At 35.4% G+C, this 26,607-nt stretch overlaps 4 protein-coding genes across 4 annotated transcripts; 2 read left to right on the plus strand and 2 right to left on the minus strand.

Moving 5' to 3' along the window:
* Nucleotides 1-2,054: 2,054 nt before the first annotated feature.
* Nucleotides 2,055-6,738, minus strand: LOC126718232 (NADH dehydrogenase [ubiquinone] flavoprotein 1, mitochondrial). The gene is made up of 3 exons (XM_050420338.1): nt 6,529-6,738; nt 3,784-5,243; nt 2,055-2,219 (listed from the first exon to the last, which is right to left on the minus strand). The coding sequence occupies exons 1-2, from the start codon at nt 6,529-6,531 to the stop codon at nt 3,792-3,794; spliced, it is 1,455 nt and encodes a 484-aa protein (XP_050276295.1). The 5' UTR covers nt 6,532-6,738; the 3' UTR covers nt 2,055-2,219; nt 3,784-3,791.
* Nucleotides 6,739-11,507: 4,769 nt separating this feature from the next.
* On the plus strand, nt 11,508-12,158 carry LOC126719723 (uncharacterized). Its single transcript, XM_050422250.1, has one exon. It carries the CDS (start codon nt 11,508-11,510, stop codon nt 12,156-12,158), a length of 651 nt encoding a protein of 216 aa, XP_050278207.1.
* A 3,792-nt stretch (nt 12,159-15,950) lies between these two features.
* Nucleotides 15,951-16,466, minus strand: LOC126719724 (DEAD-box ATP-dependent RNA helicase 21-like). The gene has a single exon (XM_050422251.1). The coding sequence runs from the start codon at nt 16,464-16,466 to the stop codon at nt 15,951-15,953; it is 516 nt and encodes a 171-aa protein (XP_050278208.1).
* Nucleotides 16,467-19,785: 3,319 nt separating this feature from the next.
* On the plus strand, nt 19,786-26,333 carry LOC126718233 (uncharacterized). Its single transcript, XM_050420339.1, has 4 exons — nt 19,786-20,282; nt 23,515-23,790; nt 24,331-24,468; nt 24,659-26,333. The coding sequence occupies exons 1-4, from the start codon at nt 19,950-19,952 to the stop codon at nt 26,198-26,200; spliced, it is 2,289 nt and encodes a 762-aa protein (XP_050276296.1). The 5' UTR covers nt 19,786-19,949; the 3' UTR covers nt 26,201-26,333.
* Nucleotides 26,334-26,607: the final 274 nt, after the last annotated feature.

Consider the following 26,607-nt stretch of genomic DNA (forward strand, 5'->3'; position numbering starts at 1 on the left):
TTAGCCAATAAACAAAAAACCTAATGTATGTATGTATGATTTTTGTAAATGTGAATATTATGTTGTTTCAATTAAATGGAATACTTCTTTCTCAAAAAAAAAATAATAATAATAATAATTTAAGGGAATACTTCATTTATTTTTTAGTGAAAAACAATGAGTTACTTATTGAAAAATTAAGATTAAGACTCAATAAACAAGGTTTCAAAATATCTTTTTTTTTTTTAAATGGAACGGATCTATTACTCATTTAAATGTAAGGAATCATAATACAATGCCTCAATAGCTGGTGGGGGAGTATCCTCCAACCAGACTATGTCTTCAGTTACATCTTTCGCATATCTGGCTAAAACATGTGCCACCAAATTTGCACCTCGCTTAACATGACTAAAACAAACCTATCTAATCCCATTAGCCAGCCATTGGATATCCTGTATTATGTGCCCAAGCCATGACTGATCAGCTCCAGATGATGAAAGTGAAGACATTATAGCTGCATTATCCCCTTCAACAACCAAGTCTGTAAAGCCAGCGTCAATGGCGAACTCCAACGCTCTTCAACAAGCTAAGATTTCTGCCTCTTCACTGCCTCCAACCGGTGGACCTTTTGCAGTCATTGCTGCCATTACCTCCCCCTTGCAATTCCGGATTATTACTCCCACAGCATACACGTTCAGGTCCGAGAATATGGCCGCATCAAAATTCAATTTGAAAACAGGGTCCGATAGCGGTTTCCATGTGCTTATGCCTATATCCTTTTGAACTGGAATATCCAACTGATATAATCTAAGTATAAAGTTCTGTTTTTAGTAATAACTTCTACTTAAAAAAATATAAATTTGTCATATGACTCATATAACTTAAAATGATTTTTATTTTTACTTTTTATTTTATAATTCTATTAAAGTTATACTTTTATTTTATTTTTTTTAAATTTACATATAAATCTTGGATAAGCGGTTTATTGCATAGGCATAAATCAATTTCCTTATTTTGAAAGTTGAAAGTAAGATTAGAGCACGAATCTATACTGTGAACTTGACGTAAATCACTTTCACTATTTTTTTTTCTCATGATGTGCATTACTAAAGTGGTTTCTGATTATTAGTTTCAATGGAAAAGTTCTTAATGGATATGCATGGCGTAAATACTGTTGACGACGAAGTTTGAAGGATTCTTTTTTTTTTATATAATTATCTTGAATACAATTCAGGTGCTGGCTCACGCAATAATAATTTTGCAAATAGTTTATGTTGATGCATTTGATAGGGATCTTTCACCCTCTCTGCTTTTCAAGTCATGTATCAATCATTTGGATGGCAACAATTGGCATGTATTGCTTGTTGAAACTTGAAAGAGATGTAAACCTCATTTACTTAGAGGTGGTTTACCTAACAAAAATAGAAAAAGCTTAGAGGTGGTTTCAAATTAAACCAACACTATCACAAGTTTTTAATTAAATATATTAAATTTTCAACATATCTCAATTTAAAGTTTAAACCATAAACTCATATCACATAAAATGTTAATGGAAAATGTTTAAACAAAACAACATTGTGCGACTTTGAGTGAAATAATCCATACAGAATAGACATGTTGAAATAACCGCATAAAATTATGATGTTTAAGAATTTTCTATTAACAAACTCATCATAAATGACTTATGGTTTGAATTGAAACTTTTTTTTTGAAATTTGAAATTTAATTTGAAACATCTAAAAAATCGAGTTCAATTTGAAAACACTTCTAATTATGGGATTTAAAAGGTAATTTACCCAGATAACAACAAGAAGGAACTAATGCATAATTACAGGTGAACTGCTAACTAAATTGATTAGGAGGCTCCATTAATCTATTGAGGTCAAATTCAATTTTTAACATGCAAACTCAACTCTAGAGTTGTTGTCAGGCAACAGAAGCAGCATAAATATGACATTAGAGACAAAATACAGATTTTTTTTTAGTCAAAATACAGATATTATTAACAAATTCATCAAAATGTGAAATGAATATCTTAGTGAAACACAAAACATGAATTATGATTTCCCAGCACATCCAGAACGAATCATGTTTTCTCCGGGACAGTAAGTGAAGACAAATTTAATACAGCTTAAAAACAGACAGAATATGAAAATGACCACCAGAATAATCTATCCTCCCAAAATCTGGGGGCACTGTCTTCATTTTATTCGATGATATCCACCACTAAAGCAATACGCCTACACAACAGAAACAAATTCATCATTAGCCCAAGGCAAGACTAGTTAATATTTCTCATCCATATTTCAAACAGCGACCACATGAAAACAATGACTAACAAATATCCTATCTTCTTCTCTTTTTTTATTGGTAAGTTACACACACATCCAATGAGTCTTAAACCCATGACCTTAGGGGGAGGAGGTGCCGGTAAAGCTAGAACTCAGTGGCACTAAAACGTATCCTACCTCCATATGGTGAAGGTCACCTAGTGACTTCTAAATCTATTTGATGAAAACATTGAACATCCTTGACCGTCGAACTACAAATTAAATACAATGCTATCTTTGTGTCTCTCTCTTCTTTTTTATAATATGGTCCAAAGAGAATGCATAATAGCAAAAGATTGATTTTTATTTTTTGAAGGTCACCATTGTCAGTCAGGTGTCAGTATCCACCTCACATCTTACTAACTAGACATTATCAACAGCATTGCTAATCTAGTATCTAGAGAATAACATATTTAGGACCCGTTTGAAAACAGCTTATCTAGCTTTTTGTTGAAAACTTTTTGATGAAAGTATGTTAAAGTATGCTTGTACTTTGAAAAAATTTGAATAAGTGAGAAAAAGTGAGGTTTTAAAAAGCTGTACATAAAAGCTAAAAGTTAAAGCTCAAAACTGATGCCAAACTCACCCTTAAAACAGATTCTTTTCCTCCACTGTTGCAGTAGCAATGACTCATAACATGAGATGCACTCATGCATGACTCAAAAAGTTTAAGTTGGAGACAGTGGTGCTTTAACTTTTTAAATGGAAGGTAAAGTAGAGACAAGATTCGAACTCAAGACCACATACTCTGATACTATAATAAATTACCAACTATCCTAAAAGCTTAAGCTATTAGGAAACTACGAATACCATTATTCTAGCATTTACCAATATGAAAGAATGCATTGCCCCATTGGGCAAGTAACGTTCTATACTCATTTATGCTCCTCCAGGAAGCAGAAAAATTGCTCAAAAATGAAAAGAAGTGATATTCAACTCAACTAAGCAAGAAGAAGTAAACTGCAGTAGAGGCCTTTCAACCACTACAGTCCTCTCTACATGCTGACTACATAGAGGCAAAACAAACTGTATTACGGCTATCACTCTCAATTTAAAGATATAAGTGTTGTCCAAAACATCTGTCTGTCTAAGTCTAACAAACTCCTAAAATATACCTCATCTTTTCTGACAACAACAACAAGCACAGCCTTAGTGCCAAAATTTGGGGTTGGCTATGGATCATCAATAGATTAGTTAAGGTCAATCATATGGATTCTTTTCAGACAGTGAAAGAAATATAACAAAATTCAATTTTCCAGATCAGGCCACCAATCAGAGGTCCTACATAGATATTATACCACGCTACAAGTAGACATCAAAATACTAAACTCTCTCCAAAAAAATAAACATCAAACAGATTTCAACATTAGAGAAAGGCTAGAAAGCATTAGTGCCAAAACAACCAATTTAGGGATTTACGTTTTTATTTTATTTTCCACCTAAAAAAACATGAAAAGGAGGAAAGAATAGCAACCTGAGTGATTAAGCAGCAGCCTCTAGCAACTCCCTCTCTGCACGCCCCCGGATCCTTCTCTCAAGCTCTGGCCTAAAATGCCTAATAAGACCCTGCACAGGCCAAGCAGCAGCATCCCCCAATGCACAGATTGTGTGCCCCTCGATCTGTTTGGTTACTTCCTGAAGCATGTCGATTTCTTCCAACTTTGCATTCCCAACTTTCAATCTTTCCATGATCATCCAAAGCCATCCTGTTCCCTCCCTGCAAGGCGTGCACTGCCCACAGCTCTCATGCTTGTAGAAGTAAGAAAGCCTGGCAATTGCATCCACAACATCAGTTGATTTATCCATCACAATCACAGCAGCAGTTCCCAATCCTGATTGGACGGCCTTGAGAGCATCATAATCCATCAAAACATCATCACATATGTTCTTGGGAATCAACGGCACAGATGAACCACCTGGAATTATAGCAAGTAAATTGTCCCATCCACCTCTAACACCTCCACAGTGCCTTTCTATCAACTCTTTCAATGGTATACTCATCTCCTCTTCAACAGTGCAAGGCTTGTTCACGTGTCCAGAAACGCAAAACAACTTTGTCCCTGAATTATTCTTCCTGCCAAAACTGGCAAACCACTCTGGGCCACGCCTTAAAATTGTGGGAGAAACAGCCACTGTTTCCACATTGGTAACAGTGGTAGGGCAGCCATATAACCCTGCATTAGCCGGGAAAGGAGGCTTCAATCTTGGTTTCCCTTGTTTCCCTTCTAGACTCTCCAGAAGTGCTGTTTCTTCACCGCAAATATAAGCACCAGCACCATAGTGGATATGAACATCAAAATCATATCCAGATCCACATGCATTCTTGCCCAAAAATCCAGCTTCATAGGCTTCCTTTCTGGCCCTTTCAAGGTTTAATCGTTCATTCACATATTCACCTCTTATATAGATATAAGCAGCACTAGCCCTCATCCCTACACCAGCCATTAGGCAACCCTCCAATAGTTTGTGTGGATCATGCCGCATAATTTCCCTGTCTTTACAGGTCCCAGGTTCACTTTCATCAGCATTGACAACAAGATAGGAAGGACGACCATCAGATACTTTTGGCATGAAAGACCACTTGAGGCCAGATGGAAAACCAGCACCACCACGTCCACGAAGGCCAGATTTCTTGACTTCATTAACAATCCAATCAGCACCCTTGAGTACTAAGTCCTTCGTTCTGTACCAGTCACCCCGTTTCATAGCACCTTTGAGAAAAGGGTCATTCAACCCATATAAGTTGGTAAAAATCCGGTCTTCATCTTTCAAGCCACCAAAATGGGTTTTCTCTGGAGGTGGAGGAGGTGGTGGTGGAGTAGCAGCTGTTGTTGCACCCTGAGTGCTGAATGTTCTAAAGCCTAGGCCCAATGAATTACTGTGACGCTGAGCTAAAGCTGCCCTTTGCAAAGAAAGAATACCCTTGATGGGTGCCTATCAAAAGAGTACATACAAATATTACATTCAGATGAAAGAAGTCATATCAGTTGAATTGCTTATGTACAATTTAAGTCCATTACCAAGTATAACCAACCAATCCTAACCTACCTTATCATAAATCAAAAGGGTAAAACTTACGTATAGCTCCTTAGGTGTAATGTATTATATTTTCTAATTAAATTCAAACACATAACTATATTGAATTCAATTGTCCTTGGAGAAGATAACAACGTTTGTGCTATATCGGTCAATGCAACGGTGTGTTTAAATTTAATTGGAAAACCTAATGTGCAGCACCTAAGGAACTGAACATAAGTTCTTCCCAAAACAAAATGCCCAATACACATAAAAGTATCATTGAAAAACCAACACCCAGGGGTAAAATAACATCAACAGCAAAACACTGACCTGAAAAGAAGACTGAAATATATGTCTAGGTCTAGGGTGTGTCATCTTATGATTACATTTAACCTAGGCTCCATTAGTTTAGAATTTAGATGCATACTGTCATATTAGTTAAACTTTTTCTTGAAGAGATATATTTTCTAAAAGAAGGCTTTTGACCAAAAGCAGAAGCACATGCTCAATAATAGAACCAAAAATTTCTACAAATACTGGCAATGAATTTGACAAGGCCGAATCGATATCTGTTTACCTAAACAAAAACTTTGTGCTATAACTTGTTAACCTTCTTCTTCTTCAGTAGTGCAGGTATTTAACTGCCTTCAAGTACTTTTTATTTTTTGATAGATTCGATAGTATTTCAAATTTATGGCATTCAACTCCGTGATGATTGCATTTTACCTTCAGGCCAAGACACTACTTTGAAGAAAACAACGATGCTTAAAAAAGCTGTACATTCTGTATTAAGATGAAAATAAGCTCATCCAAACAAATTCTAAGCAAGAAAACATCGAGTCGTCCTTGTTATAACTTATTAGATTACTGCATTTTCCAGCTGAAACATTGTAATGGAATAAAAAATATAAATTCAAGAAGAAAATCAAGCTCTTAAATTTTTCATCCGTTGGGAATTTCAACCGAACCTAAAATTTTCACAAATTTACAGAACATTTCGAACCAGATCTATCACGAACACGAAAATTCATGATCCTTGGTTTTTAATTAATATAGAACTCAATAATTCATACAGAGATTGAGAAAAACGCGAAAATGAGTGCGAAAGTGAAACCCTAAGGCGACGATTCAAAACGAAATGGAAAAGCGAAGATGGAGAAGAAGAAGAAGGTGAGTGAGTGAGAGATGTGAAAATGCGTACCATAGCGAGAAATGATTGGAAGATGAGCTGCTCCGATGCGATTTTGTGTTTCAGGTGATTTTGACAAGAACGAGTTTTTTAGAGTCTCTGAGTCTGAGGGACTGAACGGGAATAGGAACTGGAGGATTTTTTACGCAGGTGGGGAAATGATTCTCTACTCTCGCGGAGAATGGACGGTGGAGATTTGTTGATGGAATGGGCTATTGTGGTGGTGATTATTTCTTACGGTTGAGATTGTGGTGGTTTTTGTGATGACTGTAGGTTACACGTAGTGATAGTGAGGAACAACGGTTCTGATTTTGGGCCTGTTTTTGTATTAATTGGGCTTGTTATATTTGGGTTGCATTTTGGGGTTCTAAAAAATGAAATGGGCTTGGACTAGTTGAAATAGAACAGGCTATAATGGGCGATTTTGGCCCATTAGCATTGATTTTTAAAATATTTAGGCTCGAAACACTGTTTGGGAAATATATAGCAATATACCACTTTTTTAGGTACTCTAGCTTGGCAAGCTCGAGTACCATGTTTTTTTAATCCACTATCGCCCCATATTCAAGGAGCCCTATAGTGACGTTTTTAATCCCTATAGTGACATTTTCGGGCCCTATAGCGGCGTTTTCCTGCAAAAAAAAATTTTATAAGTCCCCATAACAGGTTCAAGGGGCCCTATAGTGGCGTTTTTAAGCCCTATAGTGACGTTTTCGGGCCCTATAGCGGCGTTTTCCTGCAAAAAAAAATTTATAAGTCCCCATAACAGGTTCAAGGGGCCCTATAGTGGCGTTTTTTAAGCCCTATAGTGACGTTTTTGGTCCCTATAGCGGCGTTTTCCTGCAAAATTTTTTTTATAAGTCCCCATAACAGGTTCAAAGGGCCCTATAGTGGCGTTTTTTAAGCCCTATAGTGACGTTTTTGGTCCCTATAGCGGCGTTTTCCTGCAAAATTTTTTTATAAGTCCCCATAACAGGTTCAAGGGGCCCTATAGTGGCGTTTTTTGGCCCGAAAACGTCACTATAGGGCTTAAAAACGCCACTATAGGGTTTCTTGAATATGGGGCGATAGTGGATTAAAAAAACATGGTACTCGAGCTTGCCAAGCTCGAGTACCTAAAAAAGTGGTATATTGCTATATATTTCCCAAACAGTGTTTCGGGCCTAAATATTTTAAAAATAAATGCTAATGGGCCAAAATCGCCGGCTATAATGTGCAACATTGTATATGACTTACTTGAACCTAGTATTGAAGCCCTTTAGAGTATAGATCAGGATCTCTCCTTGCAAATCCTGTCCATTTCTTATACAAATTGATATCATTTAAAATTTTAAATGACTTAACTATAAATTTTAAGATTCGTAAAATTTAATCTAAACCATGAAATGAACGAAATCGACAAAATTTTACTTCACGTAATCAAGTACAAGTTTTCAGTAGCACAGTAGCAAATTTTTAATTATGGGTGTTGGACTGTATCAACTAATGAAAAAGTGAAACATGACACTTCATTAAATATCCCCACCTAGGCTGTCCACAGCCCTACCGAGAGTTATGAGTTGGTTATGCTGGAACGTGTGGGGGCTTGGGAACCAACGCACCGTTCATGAGCTTGCATTGTTAATGCGGGCACAAGATCCTGCTGTCCTGTTCTTGGCCGAGACTTAGGCAGACGAAGATAGGCTGACGAAGTTATGTGATGATTTACATTTTGATGAGAAGTGGGTTGTTCCAAGAGTTACGAGGGCTGGCGGACTGGCCTTGCTTTGGAAGAACACGGTGCAAATTACTGTAGATTCATCCTCCCTCAACTATATTGACGTCATCGTCAACAAAGGGAAGGATGACTCTTGGAGATTTACTGGTATGTATGGGATGCCAGAAACTGGGAGGAAGCATGAGACTTGGGATTTATTGCGAACTCTTGATGGGAAATTCAGCTTGCCATGGTTAGTGGCCGGTGACTTCAACGAAATCTTATTATCGCATGAGAAGCTTGGAGGGGCGTTGAGAAGTGAATCAGCTATGAGAGATTTTAGAGAAGTTGTGGATGATTGTGGACTTCTGGATTTGGGATATATGGGTAAAAAATATACTTGGCGGGGCAAACGTGGCGACGGTATGGTCTTGGAAAGGGTTAACCGAGCTCTAGCTACACAAGCTTGGCTTGCGATGAATCCAGCCACACAGGTGCAGTGTATTAAATCTAATGTCTCTGATCACTATCCCATAGTTGTCAAGCCTAAAGGTATTGTGGGCAGACAATGCAAGTTGTTTAGATTTGAACACATGTGGCTAACAGAGAGTGGTTGTGGTGATACTGTTAGGGAGGCTTGGATGATTCACATGCCATACTCGTCCTCTCCGATAGTGCTAGAGAAAATCAAGCTTTGTGAGGAAAAGCTAGTGGAGTGGAGCAAACGCTCCTTTGGTAGTGTGAAGAAACAGATTGAGGAGAAGTCTAAACTCCTAGAAAGGGCAAAATTTGCGGCGGCACAGGGGGCTGACTTTGAAGCAGTGCGAATTCTTAGAGTTGAAATGAATGAGTTGCTTGAAAAAGAAAGCTTGATGTGGCAGCAATGAGCACGAGCTTTGCATCTCAAATTTGGTGATAGCAATACCCGATTCTTCCATAATAAAGCTTCTTAGAGATTTCGACGTAATAGAATTATGGGCCTGCTTGATGAATCCAACTCTTGGTGCACGGATAGATCACAGGTTGAAGATATAGTTTATGTATTTTATTCTAGCTTATTTACATCCTCTAAACCAGCTGGTGCTCAAGCTGTGTTGGAGGTCATCCAGCCTTTAGTCACTGAAGATATGAATAATAGCTTGACTAAGGAATTCACAGGACATGAGGTCGACATTGCATTGAAAGAGATGGCCCCGCTCAAGGCTCCGGGTCCTGATGGTATGCCCTCTCTTTTCTTTCAATCTTTTTGGCACTTGATTGGAGATGATGTTTCCAAAGCGGTTTTGGATTGTTTGAATTCATGTCATATTCCTAAGGAGTTTAATTTCACTTATGTTACTCTTATTCCCAAAGTGAAGAACCCTGAAAAAATATCTGAATTTTGACCCATAAGTCTCTGTAATGTTATTTACAAGTTGATTTCGAAGGTGTTGGCAAATCATTTAAAACCTTTATTACCACTTATTGTTTACGAGAACCAGAGTGCTTTCCAGGCTGGCAAGGTAATTACTGACAATATTTTTATGGCTTTCGAAACCTTACACTACATGAAAAATCATCAGAGTGGTAATACAGGTTTTATGGCTCTTAAACTTGACATAAGCAAGGCTTATGATCGAGTTGAATGGTCCTTTATGAAGGGTTTATTGGAAAAGATGGGTTTTCACAGAAAATAGGTTAATCTTATGATGGAATGTATCACTACTGTCACTTATTCCATTCTGATTAATGGGGAGCCGTCTCACATCATCCACCCTAGCAGAGGACTCAGACAAGGAGATCCTTTATCTCCATATCTCTTCCTTCTTTGTACTGAGGGTTTGCATGGCTTACTAGCTAAGGTAGCTACCTCTGGTGAGATTAGAGGTATATCTATTTGCAGAAGTGGACCCCGATTAACCCATTTATTTTTTGCAGATGATAGCTTGCTTTTCTGCAGAGCTTCGGTCCAGGAATGTATGCACATCCAAGACCTTCTTTCTACTTATGAAGATGCATCCGGACAAAAGCTGAATAGAGATAAAACCACTCTTTTCTTCAGTAAAAACACGGATAGAGGGATTCATGATTCCATCATAGACCTGTTCGATGTTCCTGAAGTAAAGCAGTATGAAAAATATTTAGGCTTGCCATCTTTTGTGGGAAGGAACAAAAAAACAAGCTTGGCTTTCATCAAAGATCGGATTTGGAAGAAACTTCAAGGGTGGAAGGAGAAAATTCTATCCCAAGTTGGGAGGGAAGTTCTTTTGAAGGCGGTAGTGCAAGCCATTCCCACATATTCTATGAGCTGCTTTAAGCTTCCTATTACACTTTGCCATAAGATCGAGGCAATGATTCGGAAGTTTTGGTGGGGTCAGCGAGGCACTAGAAGGCGTATTCATTGGGTTAAATGGAGTAAAATGTGTAGGCCTAAATCGCTTGGAGGTATGGGTTTTCGGGAATTACAAAAGTTTAATGATGCAATGCTTGGCAAGCAAATTTGGCGTTTATTACAAAACCAAGATTCTCTATTCTACAAGTTTTCAAAACTAAATTTTTCCCGCATGGGACCATTTTTGATGCTAAGGAAAATAGAGGATCCTTTGCTTGGAGAAGCATCTTAAAGGGAAGAGAAATCATTAGGAGAGGTTTGAAATGGAGAATCGGGAATGGTTCTAAAGTTCGCATTTACGATGATGCTTGGCTACCTGGGTCTCGGCAAGGCATGGTTTTATCCCCTGTACTAGACGGTCAAGCTGATGCAAGGGTTTATAGCTTAATAAATCATGATAGTCTGTGCTAGAAGGAGGATGAGATTGATAGATGTTTTGTACCTGAGGAAGCTGCACTCATTAAGGCCATTCCACTTAATCTTTTCAATAGAGAAGACGTTCCATACTGGCCCCATACCCGGGACGGGGTCTTCTTGGTCAGGTCTGGGTACCGGCTCTGTTTGGACCAAGCTGAAACAGAGGCAGCTAGTAGCACAGGTGCAGAGGACGCTACGATGGTGTGGAAGGCTATTTGGCATCTCCAGGTTCCAAACCGAGTCAAGAACCTTCTGTGGCGTGCCGGGAATAATTCCTTGCCAACTCGGGCCAACCTTGTTAAAAGAAAGGTTCTCGACGATGCGCTATGTTCGGAATGCAAGCTTAATGCAGAGGATACTCTGCATGCGGTCTAGTCTTGTCCGAAACTGATTGACACGTGGAAGGTCCATTTCGATCAACTTCAGGCAACCACAACTCACTACGCATCCTTTCTCGAAGTGATTGATAAAGCTTCACTTGGGAAAACTTCTTTCGAGCTTTTCGCAATGACAGTCTCTGCAATTTGGATGAGGCGCAATAAGGTCTGGCTGGGTGAAACGACAACTCCATTGGGTCAGATTCCGACCTCGGCTTTCGATGCTCTCAAGGAATTTCAACAGCTGCGTCCTACACATGCCAAGATACCAAGGACAGCTTGTGCAGTACGTTGGACACCACCACCTGAAACCTGTGTCAAGGCGAATTTCGATGGAGCGGTCTTCTCACAAGCTGGACTAGCTAGCATCGGCATTATAATCCGGAATGAACAAGGATTAGTTATGGCTGCTCTCTCACAACAAATTCCACTACCTGCTTCGGTGGAGATGGTGGAAGTGCTAGCCGCTCGCCGGGCTTTGGTTTTTGCTAAGGAACTCGGTTTTGACAAAGTGATTATGGAAGGAGACTCTGCAAACACTATTACCTCTATTAATGGAGGGCACATGGACCTTTCGGCTATGGGACATGTTTTGTTAGACATCAAAAGCTTAATTTCTTGTTTTTATTTTATTTCAATTCAGCATATTAATAGAGAAGGAAATTGTGTGGCTCATAAGCTTGCTAGACAAGCTGCCAGTGTTCCTTTTTTGGTTTGGATGGAGTCTGTTCCATCAGACGTTGTTGAGGTGTATCAACTCGATTTATTAAGGATGCAATAATAAGATCTCTACCCCAGAGGGGATTTTTCTCAAAAAAAAAAATATATATATATATATATATATATATATATATCCCCACCTACCGCATGTCTTTCTTTGCCTTTATTTCCACATTTCAGTTTCATACCACCACTTCACTTCCCTTTTATTTCGTATTTTCTCATCTACACGGCTTCTAGTCTATAACTCCTTGATTTTTACCCTTCTCACTTTTGAATTTCTTCTCATCTTTATCTTCACTTTTATCATTTTATGTTTTGTCTTCCTCTTTGATTTTTTTTTTTTTATTTGCATCTTCAACCCCATACTCTTAGACTACAGGTGCTCCTTCTCCACTTTTCACTCTCAACTTTTCCACCATGGCTTGTTTGTTTTGTTTTTATTGTAGTTGTACAAGTCACGGTTCTTCTTTTCTCACCATGTCTTTGTTTTTGGTGTATATATTCAAAGGGAAGTAGGGAATTGTTCAAACCATGAGAATCGATCATGGTTCTTAGAACTGTGCAATTGGACCACGGTTTGAATGGTTCCATACTTTTTTTGGCATAAATTAGTTCTTAAGGACAGGGTTAAAAGAATCACATTTATGAGAGATTCCTGGTTAACTATGTCGGACCATCCGGTCAGATTTGAGTTTAAAAACCTTGCTCAAAGTTGATCCTAGATTATGTGCAGTGCACAAAAGGGGCCCTTGAAGCATGATAGATTATAAAAGGCCTTCAATGGGTCATATTTTACACACGCTCAAAAGTCTAAATTGGTTTTCTAAATGGGTTTGGGTGAGTTTGGTTTAGCTTTTTGAAACTGAGCTTTTTGAAAAAGTTGAGCTTTCAAAAAGTGCAGTATGAAAAAGTTTTTTTTTAAAAAGCTAAGTATTTGGTAAAAGTTGTTAAAAAGTGTTTTTTGAAAAAACTAAGTGTTTGGCTAGAACTTATAAAAGTAGCGGTTTGAGTTGTAAATTACCAAAAAGGACAATGTACATATAAGGGGGTTTATTTCATACTTAAATCAACTACTTAATAATACTTACTCAAAAAAAAAAAAACTTAATAATAATAATAATATCAACAATAATAATTTATTGTTAACTAAAATTTGTTGTAAAAATATTTTTACAATATTTTCACAACAAATCATACGTGGTAAGTTGTTACTGATTTTAATTTGGACACTCCACTTAAATTATTTTTTTCACTAGTATTAGCTAGTAACAACCCACTACTTAAGATTTATTGTGAAAATATTATAGTAGCATTTCTTAGTTTTAATTTTTTATTCTTTATTTAATTTTTCTCTTTATCTCTTTTTCTTTCATCCACACGTTTATTTATATTTTTTTTCATCTTTTTTTCTCCTTCACACACCAACACACGTATTCTTTACTTCTCCCTATCTTCACTTTTGACTTTTCTTTATACTTTTCTTCTTCATCGGAACACACTAGAAGATCAAGCTTCTAGAATTCATCCACTCTCATTCCAGAACATACCATTTCTTTTTTCACTTTCTCTACTTTCCTCCACACATTCAGCCACACAGCCCACACCCACGCTCTTCTTCATCTTGATCTTCACAAGTAATTTCTCTTAATTTCACCAAAAATCTTCAATACCTCTCTCAGCCCACACCCACGCAAAGTGATCAGTGACTCCATGATTCTCATCAAGAATCAAGATGCAATTCATTTTGGCAATACCCACTATAGCAAAGAGATGAGATCTAGTTCTAGAACTGAGGACTGCAGATAGCGTGATCTGCCTTTTGAAACACAGTGGGCAATTTTGGGAAGAAGAGGAAGAAGATGAAGAAGATCGGTCTGGATCAATCAAGAGAGGATGGCATGAGTGAGCTTCAAGGCAAGGGCAATTTGGTAATTGCCCAAGATCGTCTAATGGATATATGACAACGTGCACAGACTTTTTCCAAAATGCACCTCAGAGCTCCTTTTTCACTTTGCGCGTTTTCTTCACAAACCCAAAATGCAACTTTTTCCAAAAAGTTGCTTTTTATACCTAACCAAACGGGTTTTGTGGTTCAGCTTTCTTCAAAACGGGCTTTTTGGGTTGGGAAAGCTGAAACAAACAGGCACTTAAACGGCCATGCCACATGTTGTCGCAACAATTTTGACTAAGAAGAAAACAAAACAGGCATGGGAATTTGGGTCCCCCATGCACTGTATGTTGTAGCTTGCCTGTAATTTTTATTTTATTTTAGTCACTTGGTTGATTTCCTAGCTACATATTATCACCTTTATATTTTGGGCAAAAAGTTCACATTTTAAGCGCCATTTGTTCCGATATTTAAAATTGTTTTTGAAAATTTTTTTTCCTTTACGAAGAATCTTAGTTGCACTTGTGAAACATGTTTTACAGTTTCACTTATCAACAGTAGTAATAAGTGCAAAACATTTTCTGTATTTCATGATTTTCCTTTACAATAAAACTTGGGAAAAAAAAAGCAGTTAGTTTCAACAATATGTTTCATTCTGTCTCTTTTTCTCTAAGAGCACTCGTAGTAGTTAATGTATAATAAAATAAGGGGTAAATTTTGCATATTTAACTCAAAAAATGAAAAAATTACCAACATCAGTGTATGTAAACTTATATAAATTTAGATTGTTGCTACAATAGTCATGTAAATAACTAAATATACACGGTTACTATTCATATGCAAATCTATTTTATAATACTTCTTTACTTATTTATATATATATACATAGAGAGAGAGAGAGAGAGAGAGAGAGAGAGAGAGAGATAAAAAATGAATAAAGAAATAACATTTTAATGAAATGTAGTGTCAACTCACTAATTTCATCCATCATCATATAATACGATGTGGGGTATTTTTGAAAAATAGTTGTGTAAAAAAGAAAAAGTAAGTTCTTCTAGTAAAATAAACAAGAATTTTTGTACAAGTTGATGTGAATATTTCAACATCTCACATTGTATCAACATATTGCTAACATGTGAATAAATAAATAAATAAATAAAATCATTTTCCATCTTGCTCGTTTCCATCCCACTAAATAGACCATTAATTAATAATTTATAGAAAAGAGATAAGAAAAAACATCATTTTCTCTTAAAATAGTTTATACTAAATACATTTTCATCCTAAAAATATTTTATGTCAAAACAAACCAAGCTTCACATTAGCTTGCTTACCTTCTTCTTTTTTTTCTTTTTTTAATGAATGGTAGATAACTTTCCTAGACAACAATGGAATGAGCTTATGTTAGTAGGAAAATTCTTAAGCACTCTTGGAGTATAATGAAATGATGCTTTCTCTTCTTACATTCATGGTGGACCCCATCATGAATTTACTCAATAAACCCCACCATGAATATAAGAAAAGGGAGCACCATCCATTATGTTCCAGAAGTACCTAAGTATTACTCTATGTTAGGATTAGAACCCCTTAAAAAAAAATAAAGTGTGGTTTAATTGAATTTTTAATGTATCATTTATGTTATGTTACTTAAATTTTCAATCCAAATCATTAATGAACCTAGATCCCACATAAGATTTTATATAATTTTTTTCATTAAAAAAGCAATATGGACCTTTTCCTTATAGTAAATGTAGATACCAAAATTGCATAATATGGACCTCTTCGTTATAGTTAGGGGTGGCAATTTTTATCCATATCCATGAACCCGCCCATGACCCACCTTATTTGGATAAGTCTTAACCCAACCCATTTGAATATTTGGGTTAAATGGGTAAAGGCCCATTTGGTTATTTAATTAGATGGGTCTAAATGGATAAATCCACTAATACCCACTAAACCCATCTAAAATTTATATTTAAATAAACCCAAATACGAGAATCTGAATTTCTCTTTCTCACGCTCCCGCACCGCCAATTTCTCCAACCGCGCATGCTTGCGAGACTTAGCATCCTCGTCGCGCTCATGGTTTCTATCATGTCGATCTCGGTCTCGTTCCCAATCTTTGTCACGGTCACGGTCGTGCCTGTCACGGTCACGATCATGATCACAGTCGCGGTCTCGGTCGCAATCGCGATGGAGATCGGAATCAAAGGGTTTGCTTAGATCGTTGCTGTTGTGGTGGTTGTGGTTGTTGGAAGTGGAGGAAAGGAGGCTTTGACGGATTTTGTTGATTTCATCGACTTCTTTTTTATGGCATTTTAGGGCTAAGGCTTCACGTTCCGCTCTGGTTAGGAAAATGAGATTCACGGCGGAGCTTGTGACGTTGACGACGGAAACATCTTCGGTTAAACTACGTTTCATGGGCTGAGTTCTAGCTCTAAATGGACTATTAGGCTTTTTGAAAGTTTTGGGGATCATGTTCTTTTAATTTTATGAAGAAAAAAAAAGATTAAATTATATTTTGGATAAATTTTTATTTAAGTGTGCCTTTGGAAGAAGTTGATTTGCCTTATGCTTCTTTTTTTTTTTTCAGTTTATTTATTTATTAATTTTTCAAATAATATAAATCTTAACTTATTAAAAAATGAGTTAGTTTTTAACTACTCGTTACACATTTAACATAAAATTTATCAAAAATTATATATATATTTTTTATAAATATTATATAAAGAAGTTACCAGAAATTGTATAATCCAAAGGCACTCTTATAATTTTGATCTGAGTGGTTGGTACTATTTGTTTGAGAGAGAGAGAGAGAGAGAGAGAGAGAGAGAGAGTTCGCTTGGTTAAGTGCAACTAGTTTTAGAGGGGTTATATTGGGTTAAATGAGTTGGGTGGATAATGGATAATTAATTTATATATAAACGGGTCATAAATGGATAAATGGATAATTACATACCCAACTCATTTATGACCCAACCCGCCCATTTGTCACCTCTAGTTATAGTAAATGTCGATACCAAAATTGCATAATATGGTCCCATCTCTTCGTTAGTCACTTAAATTGTTGACTTGTTTGGTGTGTTTTGAATTGACAATGTAAAGTTGTAAACCATTCAAAATTGTAGAATCCCTAAAAGCATTATAGTTCAACTAGTTGACACCTATTAGTATATTATTTTTCTTATTTTTAAATTGCACAATTGTCAAGAATTCCCAAAGTGAGGAACCATCTTTCTATTATTTGTCTCTATTATTAAATCTGAGCCTGGAAGCTGAAAACAGAAAACCTACGTAGAAGAGGACAAATGGCAGGCTCCAAGTGGCGGTTTTTCTAGAATTAGCTGACAGACCACATTACACATTAGCCTTAGGAATATGTTCTTATCTAAATTTGTTGTTCTTTTTTTTTGGTTTTTGGGTAAATTAAATTTGTTGTTCCGACTCTGTGTGATTATAATATAAAATTACTTTGTAGTTTGTACTGTTCTATGAGTTAAAATTAAATGCAGGCCAAATCCGGCCGTACCTAAGTAGAAATATACACATGATGCAAGCGTCCCTCAAGAATCAAGATATAGATTATTTTGCAAACAAGAGCAGCCAATTGCTGACTGTATGCATGTTAGAGCATGCAGTAGTTGTTATAATAATAAAAATAAATAAGAAGAAAACTGGTCCATTTTTGGTCATAAGAAGGCGCTTGAGTTCTAGTTAAAGACAAGTGGTTGTATGGTCCATGCCTAAACCTTAGTTAATTTTAATGTATTATATATCAAATTTCATGACAGATTGCAAGAATTTATTCTAATTGGTCCTTATATAGCACGGGCGGCGGTACTTGACGGCTAGGGTGGTCCTGTCCTTATATAATAGGGGCGGTGGTACTTGAAGGCCAAGGTGGTCATAGGACCACCATAACCTGAATTTTTTTTTTTTATATATAATAATTTAAAATTTTACATTTGTCTGTCCTTCAAAAAAATTTTGGAAACATACTCAGTTTTTTTTTATGTCAATAAAATTAAACTTTACTTCATAATTTGTTCTACTTAACAATATATTGGGGCTTTCAAGCTAAAAAAAAATTTTGAACTGAAATCTGAAAAAAAAAAAAATATATATATATATATATATATATATAACATAGCAAGCCCAAATGCCCTATAGACCTCAGGAAAAATGCCCAAGATCAATCTCTTTTATTAGATTGTGTAATTTATGCTTCTTAAGGAACACTTTGAGAAAAATTTCTAGAGCCACCACTGTTATATAGGATGGGATTTTGAATTAAGCTATTAGAGGTAGATTTCCTATTATATAATGAACCATACCGACACAATTGGAAGGGGAAAAAAAAACCCAAGCCAACTTCTTTATTCATTTTTTTTTTTTTTTTTTTTTAGAAACAAACACACACACATAGGGGAGAGGGAAAGAGTTTATAACACAAAGGCACATCACAACTTTACTCAAAAGTTATGGTAACTTTTAAAGGAGGGTGGAGCAAGCTATACTACACACAGCATACTCTTTTAAGCAATGTGAGACAATTACCCATTATTTTTTTCTTTTCTTTTTTATTCATTTGTTGGTCTAGATAAAGCACCCAATAATTAATGTTCTTACCCTGATTGTGCACCAAAAGTTAAAAGGGACTTGCCATAAGAGCATGATTTAAAAGGAATCATATTGTACTCTCTTCTTTGTTACGTGGAAAGAACAATAAGAAAAAGGAATGAAAGATATAACTCTTCTTGTCAAGAATTTATGATATTTTTTCAACCGACACTCCGGGTTTGGAGTTCATATTTGTAGCGATCGTATAGCTATTATATAAATTTATTGTATAAGCTTTATGAATTTGACAATTTGCACTAACTCTTTTCGTTTTTTAAATAGAGTTTCAACTTGTGAATTATGCCCTTTATCATCATAATAAAACACCAATTGGTTTTGATGTAGGTGAAGATTGAATCTCAAATCTCTATTCAACTATAAAATTTTTTACCAATTAAGCTAACTGAAACCCATCAATATATACTAACTTTTAATTACAAAACAAAACATTATGTTATTGCTATGATTGCTGTCACATTTATTATTTTATCTAATTGTTTATATATCATTTATAATAAAATTGATAAGAGCTTTAACACTTTTCTTATATTTGAAATATATATATATATAAATTATGGTAAAAAGTAAATTTACCTTTTATATTTAATGTAGGGATGTATAATGAGAAAAGAAAATAAAAATAAAAACAGAGGATAGTGAGAAAGTTTATAAATACAAAAAAAATTGACACTTGTTGATGCAAATTGCTAATAATAGGTAAAAAAGTGGTATTAGTAATAAATATAAATGAGAACAATACAAGCTTGTCACATCAACCATCATAAAAAATGTTGTCAATTTTTTTTGTTTATGTAGCATTTCTCTATTAGGTTTCAGTTAGTTTAATTAATAAAGTTTCTGATGGTTGAATAAGAGATCTAAGGTTTAATCCCCGTCTATACCAAGAACTGACTAGTACCTTAATCTGATTATAAAAAATTATCATTAAAAGTAGATATCATTAGTTAAAACTCACTTAAAAAAAAAAGAAAAAAAAGTAGCATTTCTCTAGGAAAAAAGGTTGGAAGGTAGCTGCACCCACTCGTAAAGTTACAAGGCTAGTTACAACAATGTCAAATGTAAAAATTGACGAAGATTGGAGTCATTGGACCACACCGCACACTATAATAAAAACGTTCTCTCTTTCCCTCCCTCCCTATTGACTTCTTAGGCAGTTCAACCAAAAAAAAACTAAACTTCTCTCTCACACGCCTAACGCCCTAAATTTGACAGAGACAAATAGCCTTTCGCTGAGAGAAACAGATTGAGATTGCGACTGCCGCTCCCACTGCCAACACCTACCTACGTACGTAAAACGTTTGAGAAGTCAAACCGGAAATAATGACTGTGTCAGTAAACTCCGGCACCGGAAAACTAGCTTTCCCTGTTGATTACGATTACGATTACGATTACGAGGCTCATGAGGTTTCGCAACGCTTAGTCGACGCTGCGCACAACGACGATTCGGAGTTGGTTTATGAGTGCATCGCTAACCCTTGCGTGGACGTGAATTTCATCGGAACTGTGAGCCTGAAGGCGAAGAAGACAGAGATTGTTTTGCACGAGGAATCGGCTCACGAGGTCTGCGTTGAGTACGAGGAGTTCAAGACTGAGGTTACTGCTCTGTTCCTCGCTGCTCATTCTGGAAATTTGACACTTGTCAGAAAGCTTTTGGTAATGCATCCTCACCATGTTTTTTTTTTTTTTTTTTTAAAGCAAAATTAGTTTGTGACTTGGTTAGATTATTTCGTGGATGTTTTATTTGATTTATTATTAAAAATGGAAAACTGATAATTCTATTTTTTTCAACGAAATCTTTACAATCATTTGCAGATACTTGAAAGAATTTGAAAAGGAAATTCCTATAAGCCATAAATGATTGAAAAATATTAAATCTACAATATTTTTGTAACAAATTATAAATGTGTAGTTGTTATTGGTTCTAATTTGAACCTATTAGTAAAATTATTTTCTTATCCCGTCAATAACAATTCATAACAACTGGTCATTTAGAATTTATTATGAAAATATTACGAAAATATTATAGACATAATATTTCTCTAAATTAATTTACAATTTTTGTACAAACAATTAATATAATAGGTGATTATTACTTTATTAGTAAATAAAATGTGATGATAATGATTGGTCAAATGAAAAATAATAAAAAAATTTCTATGTTAATAGTTGGTAAAATAGTTTGTTCGCATTGCTAATTTGAAAATTTGAATACACTGATATTTATGGAGTGTCATTAGTGAGGTGAGTTGTAAGTTGTAACTGACACGAGAGATTACGTGACATCTGGTGATTCTTATCGGATCTTTTGTGCATGTGTAGAGACTACAATGGAGAATAAGATCACGTCACGTTTATATAAATATAGTCATTTTCTTCCTTTTACATTATTTATATTTTTGTCGCACAGATTTTCTTACACCTCGTTCTTTATTTAGAAAATACACATCACTTATACAGTTATACGAACGTACATATGTGATATGTAGGCTTAGGCCGAATTCTGTTGTTTGTTCTTAGTTTACCTTTTACCCAAAAAAAAGGAATTTACCCTTTCTACCCAAAAAAAAAAAATGTCACTCACTCGCTTCTGCTTTATGCTGACGGTTCTAGCAATAGGATTTTGTTACTACTCCTATTAACTTTATTAGGAATTTATTATTATTAGACTTTTTACATGTGTTAAGAGGTTTTAAAATTTTAAATTTGATGATAAGGTGGAGTTATGTCTAGGTAAGAAATAATTAGTTAATTATCAGGGACAGATTCAGTATATTAAGTTAGAGGGGACTAGGGTATAGGCCAAAAAAAAAAAAAAAACCAAATAGGCATTCATATGGTATTAACAAAAAAAAAATTATAGTATTAACAAATTATATATACACAAAATCATTGTTTCTTAATACATTAAAATGCAATCATCTATCAATAAAGACAAAATAATAATAATAATAATAATAATAATAACAACTAGCCTCATCACACGTGCTCCTCACATGCGATGAGGCTTTTTATTTTATTTTGAGTTTAATGTAATTTTTCAATTTGAATTTATCTATTATTAGTGAGGTTATATACAGGAAATGATTTTTAAGAAACTAAAATTTAAAGTATGTTTGGTAGACTGTAATAGGCACTATAATGTACTAATTATTTCTATGGTTTAACTATTCAATAGTTTAGCTATGTTTTTATTATATGGAATAGTTATTCTTTATGAATAATTATTCTTTAAAATTAGAAATAACTATTCATCTCTAAAAGGTATGTAATAGCTATTCCTTACTAAGAGTATTAATTTTTAAAATTAATATATTTCCAAATAAACAAACTTTCCATGTGCACATAACAATTATGAAAATAAAAAATCATAAAAAAATAACTAATCTCTTTTTCAAACTTAAAAAATATTATTTTTTAGGAAATATAATTATATGAATAAGATATCTCCTAAAATATAACTTAAGTTTGATTTAAAATGTTTTCATTCCATTGTCTTCGGGGTTCTATTATTGTGTTATCACCAAACAAATGAATAGTAATAAGCATTACATTACAACATTCTGTATTTCTTGTAATACATATTTCTATTCCTATATAATTACCATTATAGTCTACCAAACGTGCCCTTAGGATTTCAAATGAAGCAAACAGCTGGGTGTAGTGTGTGCTAGTTTTTAGGAAAAAATTTATCAAACGTACGTGAGATATATTTAAATAGAAAGTGTACTAATTTTTAGGATAAAAGTTACTCTTATAGTTTTTTTTTTTTTTTGAATTTTGAATTTTGAATTTTGTTGAATTACAATTTTAACCCTAATTTTTATTTTTTTAAGAATAAGGATTATCTAATTAAATTAGGGGTATTTTTGACATTTTTTGAAACCATAACTAACTTTCTGAATCTTCTTAATAATAATAATAATAATAATGTTTTTTTTAATATTAGGCTAGCTAGGATTTTTATTTATTTTTTTGAAGTTAGAGCATTCACAATAGTGATGCTAAAAAATTTAGCTTTTAATACCTTAAAAAACTGTTTTATCTATTTTTACTACCTCACTTTACAATACACCTAACATCAAATGTTCTATTTTTTTTACCACTTCATTTAAAATAATATAAACAACTCATTAAAATAATAAGGAAGAGAGAGAATTTGAGTTTTTTAATTGAAGGAGGAGAGATAAATTTAATAAAATATTGCATTTTATTTTTAACAATTTGCTACAGTCAACTAGTACTTATACCAGTTTATTGTAGTTGCAAAAAAATTAGCTTCAACTTCTCCAATAACACATGGTTTTTTGGTTCTTTGGTGGTAAAATAGTTTTTTTTTACTAAAATACAATCATGATTGTGAATGTTTTTATTGTTTTTGTTAAGTTTTTTGGGTTGGATAGTTTCTAGTTGTACTAGGTTGGTTAGGTTAATTGGGAAGGACCGAAGGAGGGGTCCAAGGTTTTGAAAGAGGGGCCAACTACAAAAATGAAAAATATCATAAGTAAAAAAAAAGGGACCGGGGGGCCCGGGCCTTGGTAATTACCATTTGATTCTCAGTGATGGGATTTTTTTTTTTTTTTAGAACACATGTGCTAGCCACATATGTACTATACCTCAAAAGAACTAATCATAATTGAGACTCTTTGTAATTGTTAATAAAACCTAGTTCAACACAGTATATGCCCGATGTAGGACTCATTACACACCCACACATGTCACACAATCAATCAAATTGAGGAGTCACAATATGATAGGATTAATTTTGACAAAACATAAAACAGACACTAAAGAGATTGTTGTTGGTGTTGTTGATATTAATTAAGTGATAGAAATGGACTAATGGTAGCATTAATGCAATATGGCTTGTGTCTGCGTTCTTTGACAGATTGAGGGAGCTAATGTGAACCAGAAACTGTTCCGGGGCTATGCAACAACAGCAGCAGTGAGGGAGGGTTTTTTGGAGGTTCTGGAAGTGCTTATCAATGCAGGGGCATCTCAGCAGGCATGTGAGGAGGCATTGTTGGAGGCAAGCTACGTGGGCTTGGCCAGGCCAGTTGAGCTGCTTATGGACTCTAACATGGTCCGCCCGCAAGTTGCTGTGCATGCCCTTGTCTCTGCGTGCTGCAGAGGATTTGTCGATGTTGTTGATGCACTCGTCAAGGTAATTCACTTATGCTTTGAGAGTTGAGATAAAGAATGCGTAGATTTAGTAAATAAACTGTTGTATCTGGTTAGATTCTAGTTGATTAGCTGTAGGAATTGTAGTGATTGTGAGTTTTGACACTATTATTAAGATGATGAAATGAGCTTTATGAGCCCTCTTTTATTGTATGAAACCACTCATTGTAAATTGACCAACTTTCTTAATTTATATTTCCCTTGAATTTAGGGACCAAAACTGAGTTTTGATTGCTGTCTCATGCAGAACCAAATCCAATTAATTTGTCCACAGACCTTGAATCCGATGAATGCAGATTAGTTAGGAAGATATATATAGGTTAAGAATAGTAAAACTTTGGGTGTATTGATTTGTGTAGGTAGATATTCACAATTTTATTTTATTTTTTGAGAGGGATTTGATAACCAAACTCTAGGATTTTCTGAACAACTCATTCTTCAAACAAAAATATCCTAATTTTGTCACAATGTAAAGCATTGTCTTTTGAGAAATTGAAAATGCTTTTTTTTTTATTCTTGGCAGTGTGGATTGGATGCCAATGCAACTGATAGGGTGCTGCTTCAATCTTCCAAGCCATTTCTGCACACCAATGTTGACTGTAATGCACTTGCTGCTGCCATTCTTTGCCGGCAAATTTCTGTTGTCAGATTGCTATTGCAGGTGGGCCTCTTTGTGCATAGTGTAACATGTGAAGTATGGATATGCTCGGAGTAACCGGTGTAACATTGGTAGTTGGAAATTGACATCTAGTATACCAGTTGGACTGTTTTCTTATGAAAGCATTTTTATTGCAAAAAATATGTGACTTCAATCTACTATGGTATTCACCTTCTTTGTCACTGGAAAACAGGTGAGCGTCAGGACAGACATCAATGTGAAAGTAGGTGCTTGGTCATGGGATATGGATACAGGAGAAGAATTCCGGGTGGGTGCAGGACTAGCCGAGCCTTACCCTGTCACCTGGTGTGCTGTGGAGTACTTTGAAGCCAGCGGTGCAATCTTGCATATGCTCCTCCAACATCTCTCCCCTAACACCCCTCACTGTGGGAGGGCTCTCATCCATCATGCCATTCTATGTAACAATGCAAGAGCAGTCGATATCCTGTTACGTTATGGTGCAGATATAGAATTTCCAATGACAACTTCAAAAACCAAGTTATACGCCATTCATTTGGCAGCACGGCTTGGGTATGCTAAAATTCTTCAATGTTTGATAAATGCTGGCTGCAATCTTAACTCTCAAACTGAATCTGGGGAAACTGCATTAATGATATGTGCTAGACGTAAGCATGAAGAGTGCCTAAAAATTCTGGCTTCAGTGGGTGCTGATTTTGGTTTGGTCAATACAGCTGGTCAATGTGCAAGCTCAATCGCTTACACAACTCGGTGGACTCTTGGCTTCCAGCAAGTAGTAGTAGATGTAATTCAAGCCGATAAGGTTGTTCAGTCAAGCAATGCCTCAGTATTCTCCCCTCTAATGTTTGTAATTCAAGCTAATGATATCGAAGCTTTGAAGAAACTCATCAAGAAAACAGACATTGATCTAGATGTGCAAGATGCAAATGGATTCTCAGCTGCCATGGTGGCTGCAAAAAATGGTCATGTTGAGGCCTTCCGGTTGCTTGTTTATGCTGGGGCTAACATAAGACTGCGTAATAGATATGGTGAGACAGCAATGAACCTATTTGGAGTAAACCAAAACAGTGAATCCTTTGCAAGATTGATGATTGAATATGCACTAGATAGAGGATATGATGGTTCTGGTGGATTTTATGCTCTACATTTTGTTGCTCACCGTGGAGACATCAGTTTTGTTTGTAAATTAACAAATAGGGGATATGATGTTAATGCCTTAGACGATGATGGATATACCCCACTGATGTTAGCAGCAAAAGGAGGCCATGGTAAGTTGTGTGAACTTTTGATCTCATGTGGAGCAAGATGTGACATTGAGAATAAGAGACATGAGACTGCACTCTTGCTAGCAAGAAAAAATGGTTTTGGAAATGATGCAGAGCGTGTGATATTTGATGAGCTTGCTCAAACCTTAGTACTAGGTGGTGCTCGTGTAAAGAAGCACACAAGGTATGGTAAAGGAGCTCCTCATGGTAAATTATTGAGCATGGTAGGGAATGTTGGGATTTTACGGTGGGGGAAATCAAGTAAGAGAAATGTGATTTGTAAAGGTGCTGAGGTTGGGCCCAATGCAACATTTCGTAGGAATCGTCGGAGGGATGTTGATGAACCAGGGATGTTCCATGTGGTGACTACAAAAAATAAGGTGGTGCATTTTGTATGTGATGGTGGGGTTGAAATGGCTGAGTTATGGGTGAGGGGAATCAAACTTGTGACAAGAACAGCTCTTTTTGGAAAGGAGCAAAGTAGCCTGTAAATAGTGAGCTTTGTTTTCACAATCATGTGAGGAGTTGGAAAATGCTTCATCTTCTTGTTTTTTCCTGTGTTATAAATTATAATACTCCCCTTGCATTGTGAAAATTTTAATTGCAGGATGAAATGTTTTTCTTGGGGATGACGGCTTCCATTAGATTTTCTGCATATATTTGACATAACTTCTTACAGAAATTAACAATATTTACAGAGAGAGAAAATGATGCAGAACATGGATAGAAAAATAAAGATAAAAGAGCAAGAAAAGGAACAACAAAACAAATCCTAGGCTTCACCACCAAGAATGCCTGCAAACCCTAGGCATCACTCGCTTGACATTACCACCAAACATAGAGAACAAAGGACAAGACATATTCTCAACTCATTATAAATTCTTATTCAAAATTCTCT

The sequence above is a fragment of the Quercus robur genome, chromosome 3, assembly GCF_932294415.1.
Source record: "Quercus robur chromosome 3, dhQueRobu3.1, whole genome shotgun sequence".
Classification (NCBI taxonomy): Eukaryota; Viridiplantae; Streptophyta; class Magnoliopsida; order Fagales; family Fagaceae; genus Quercus; species Quercus robur.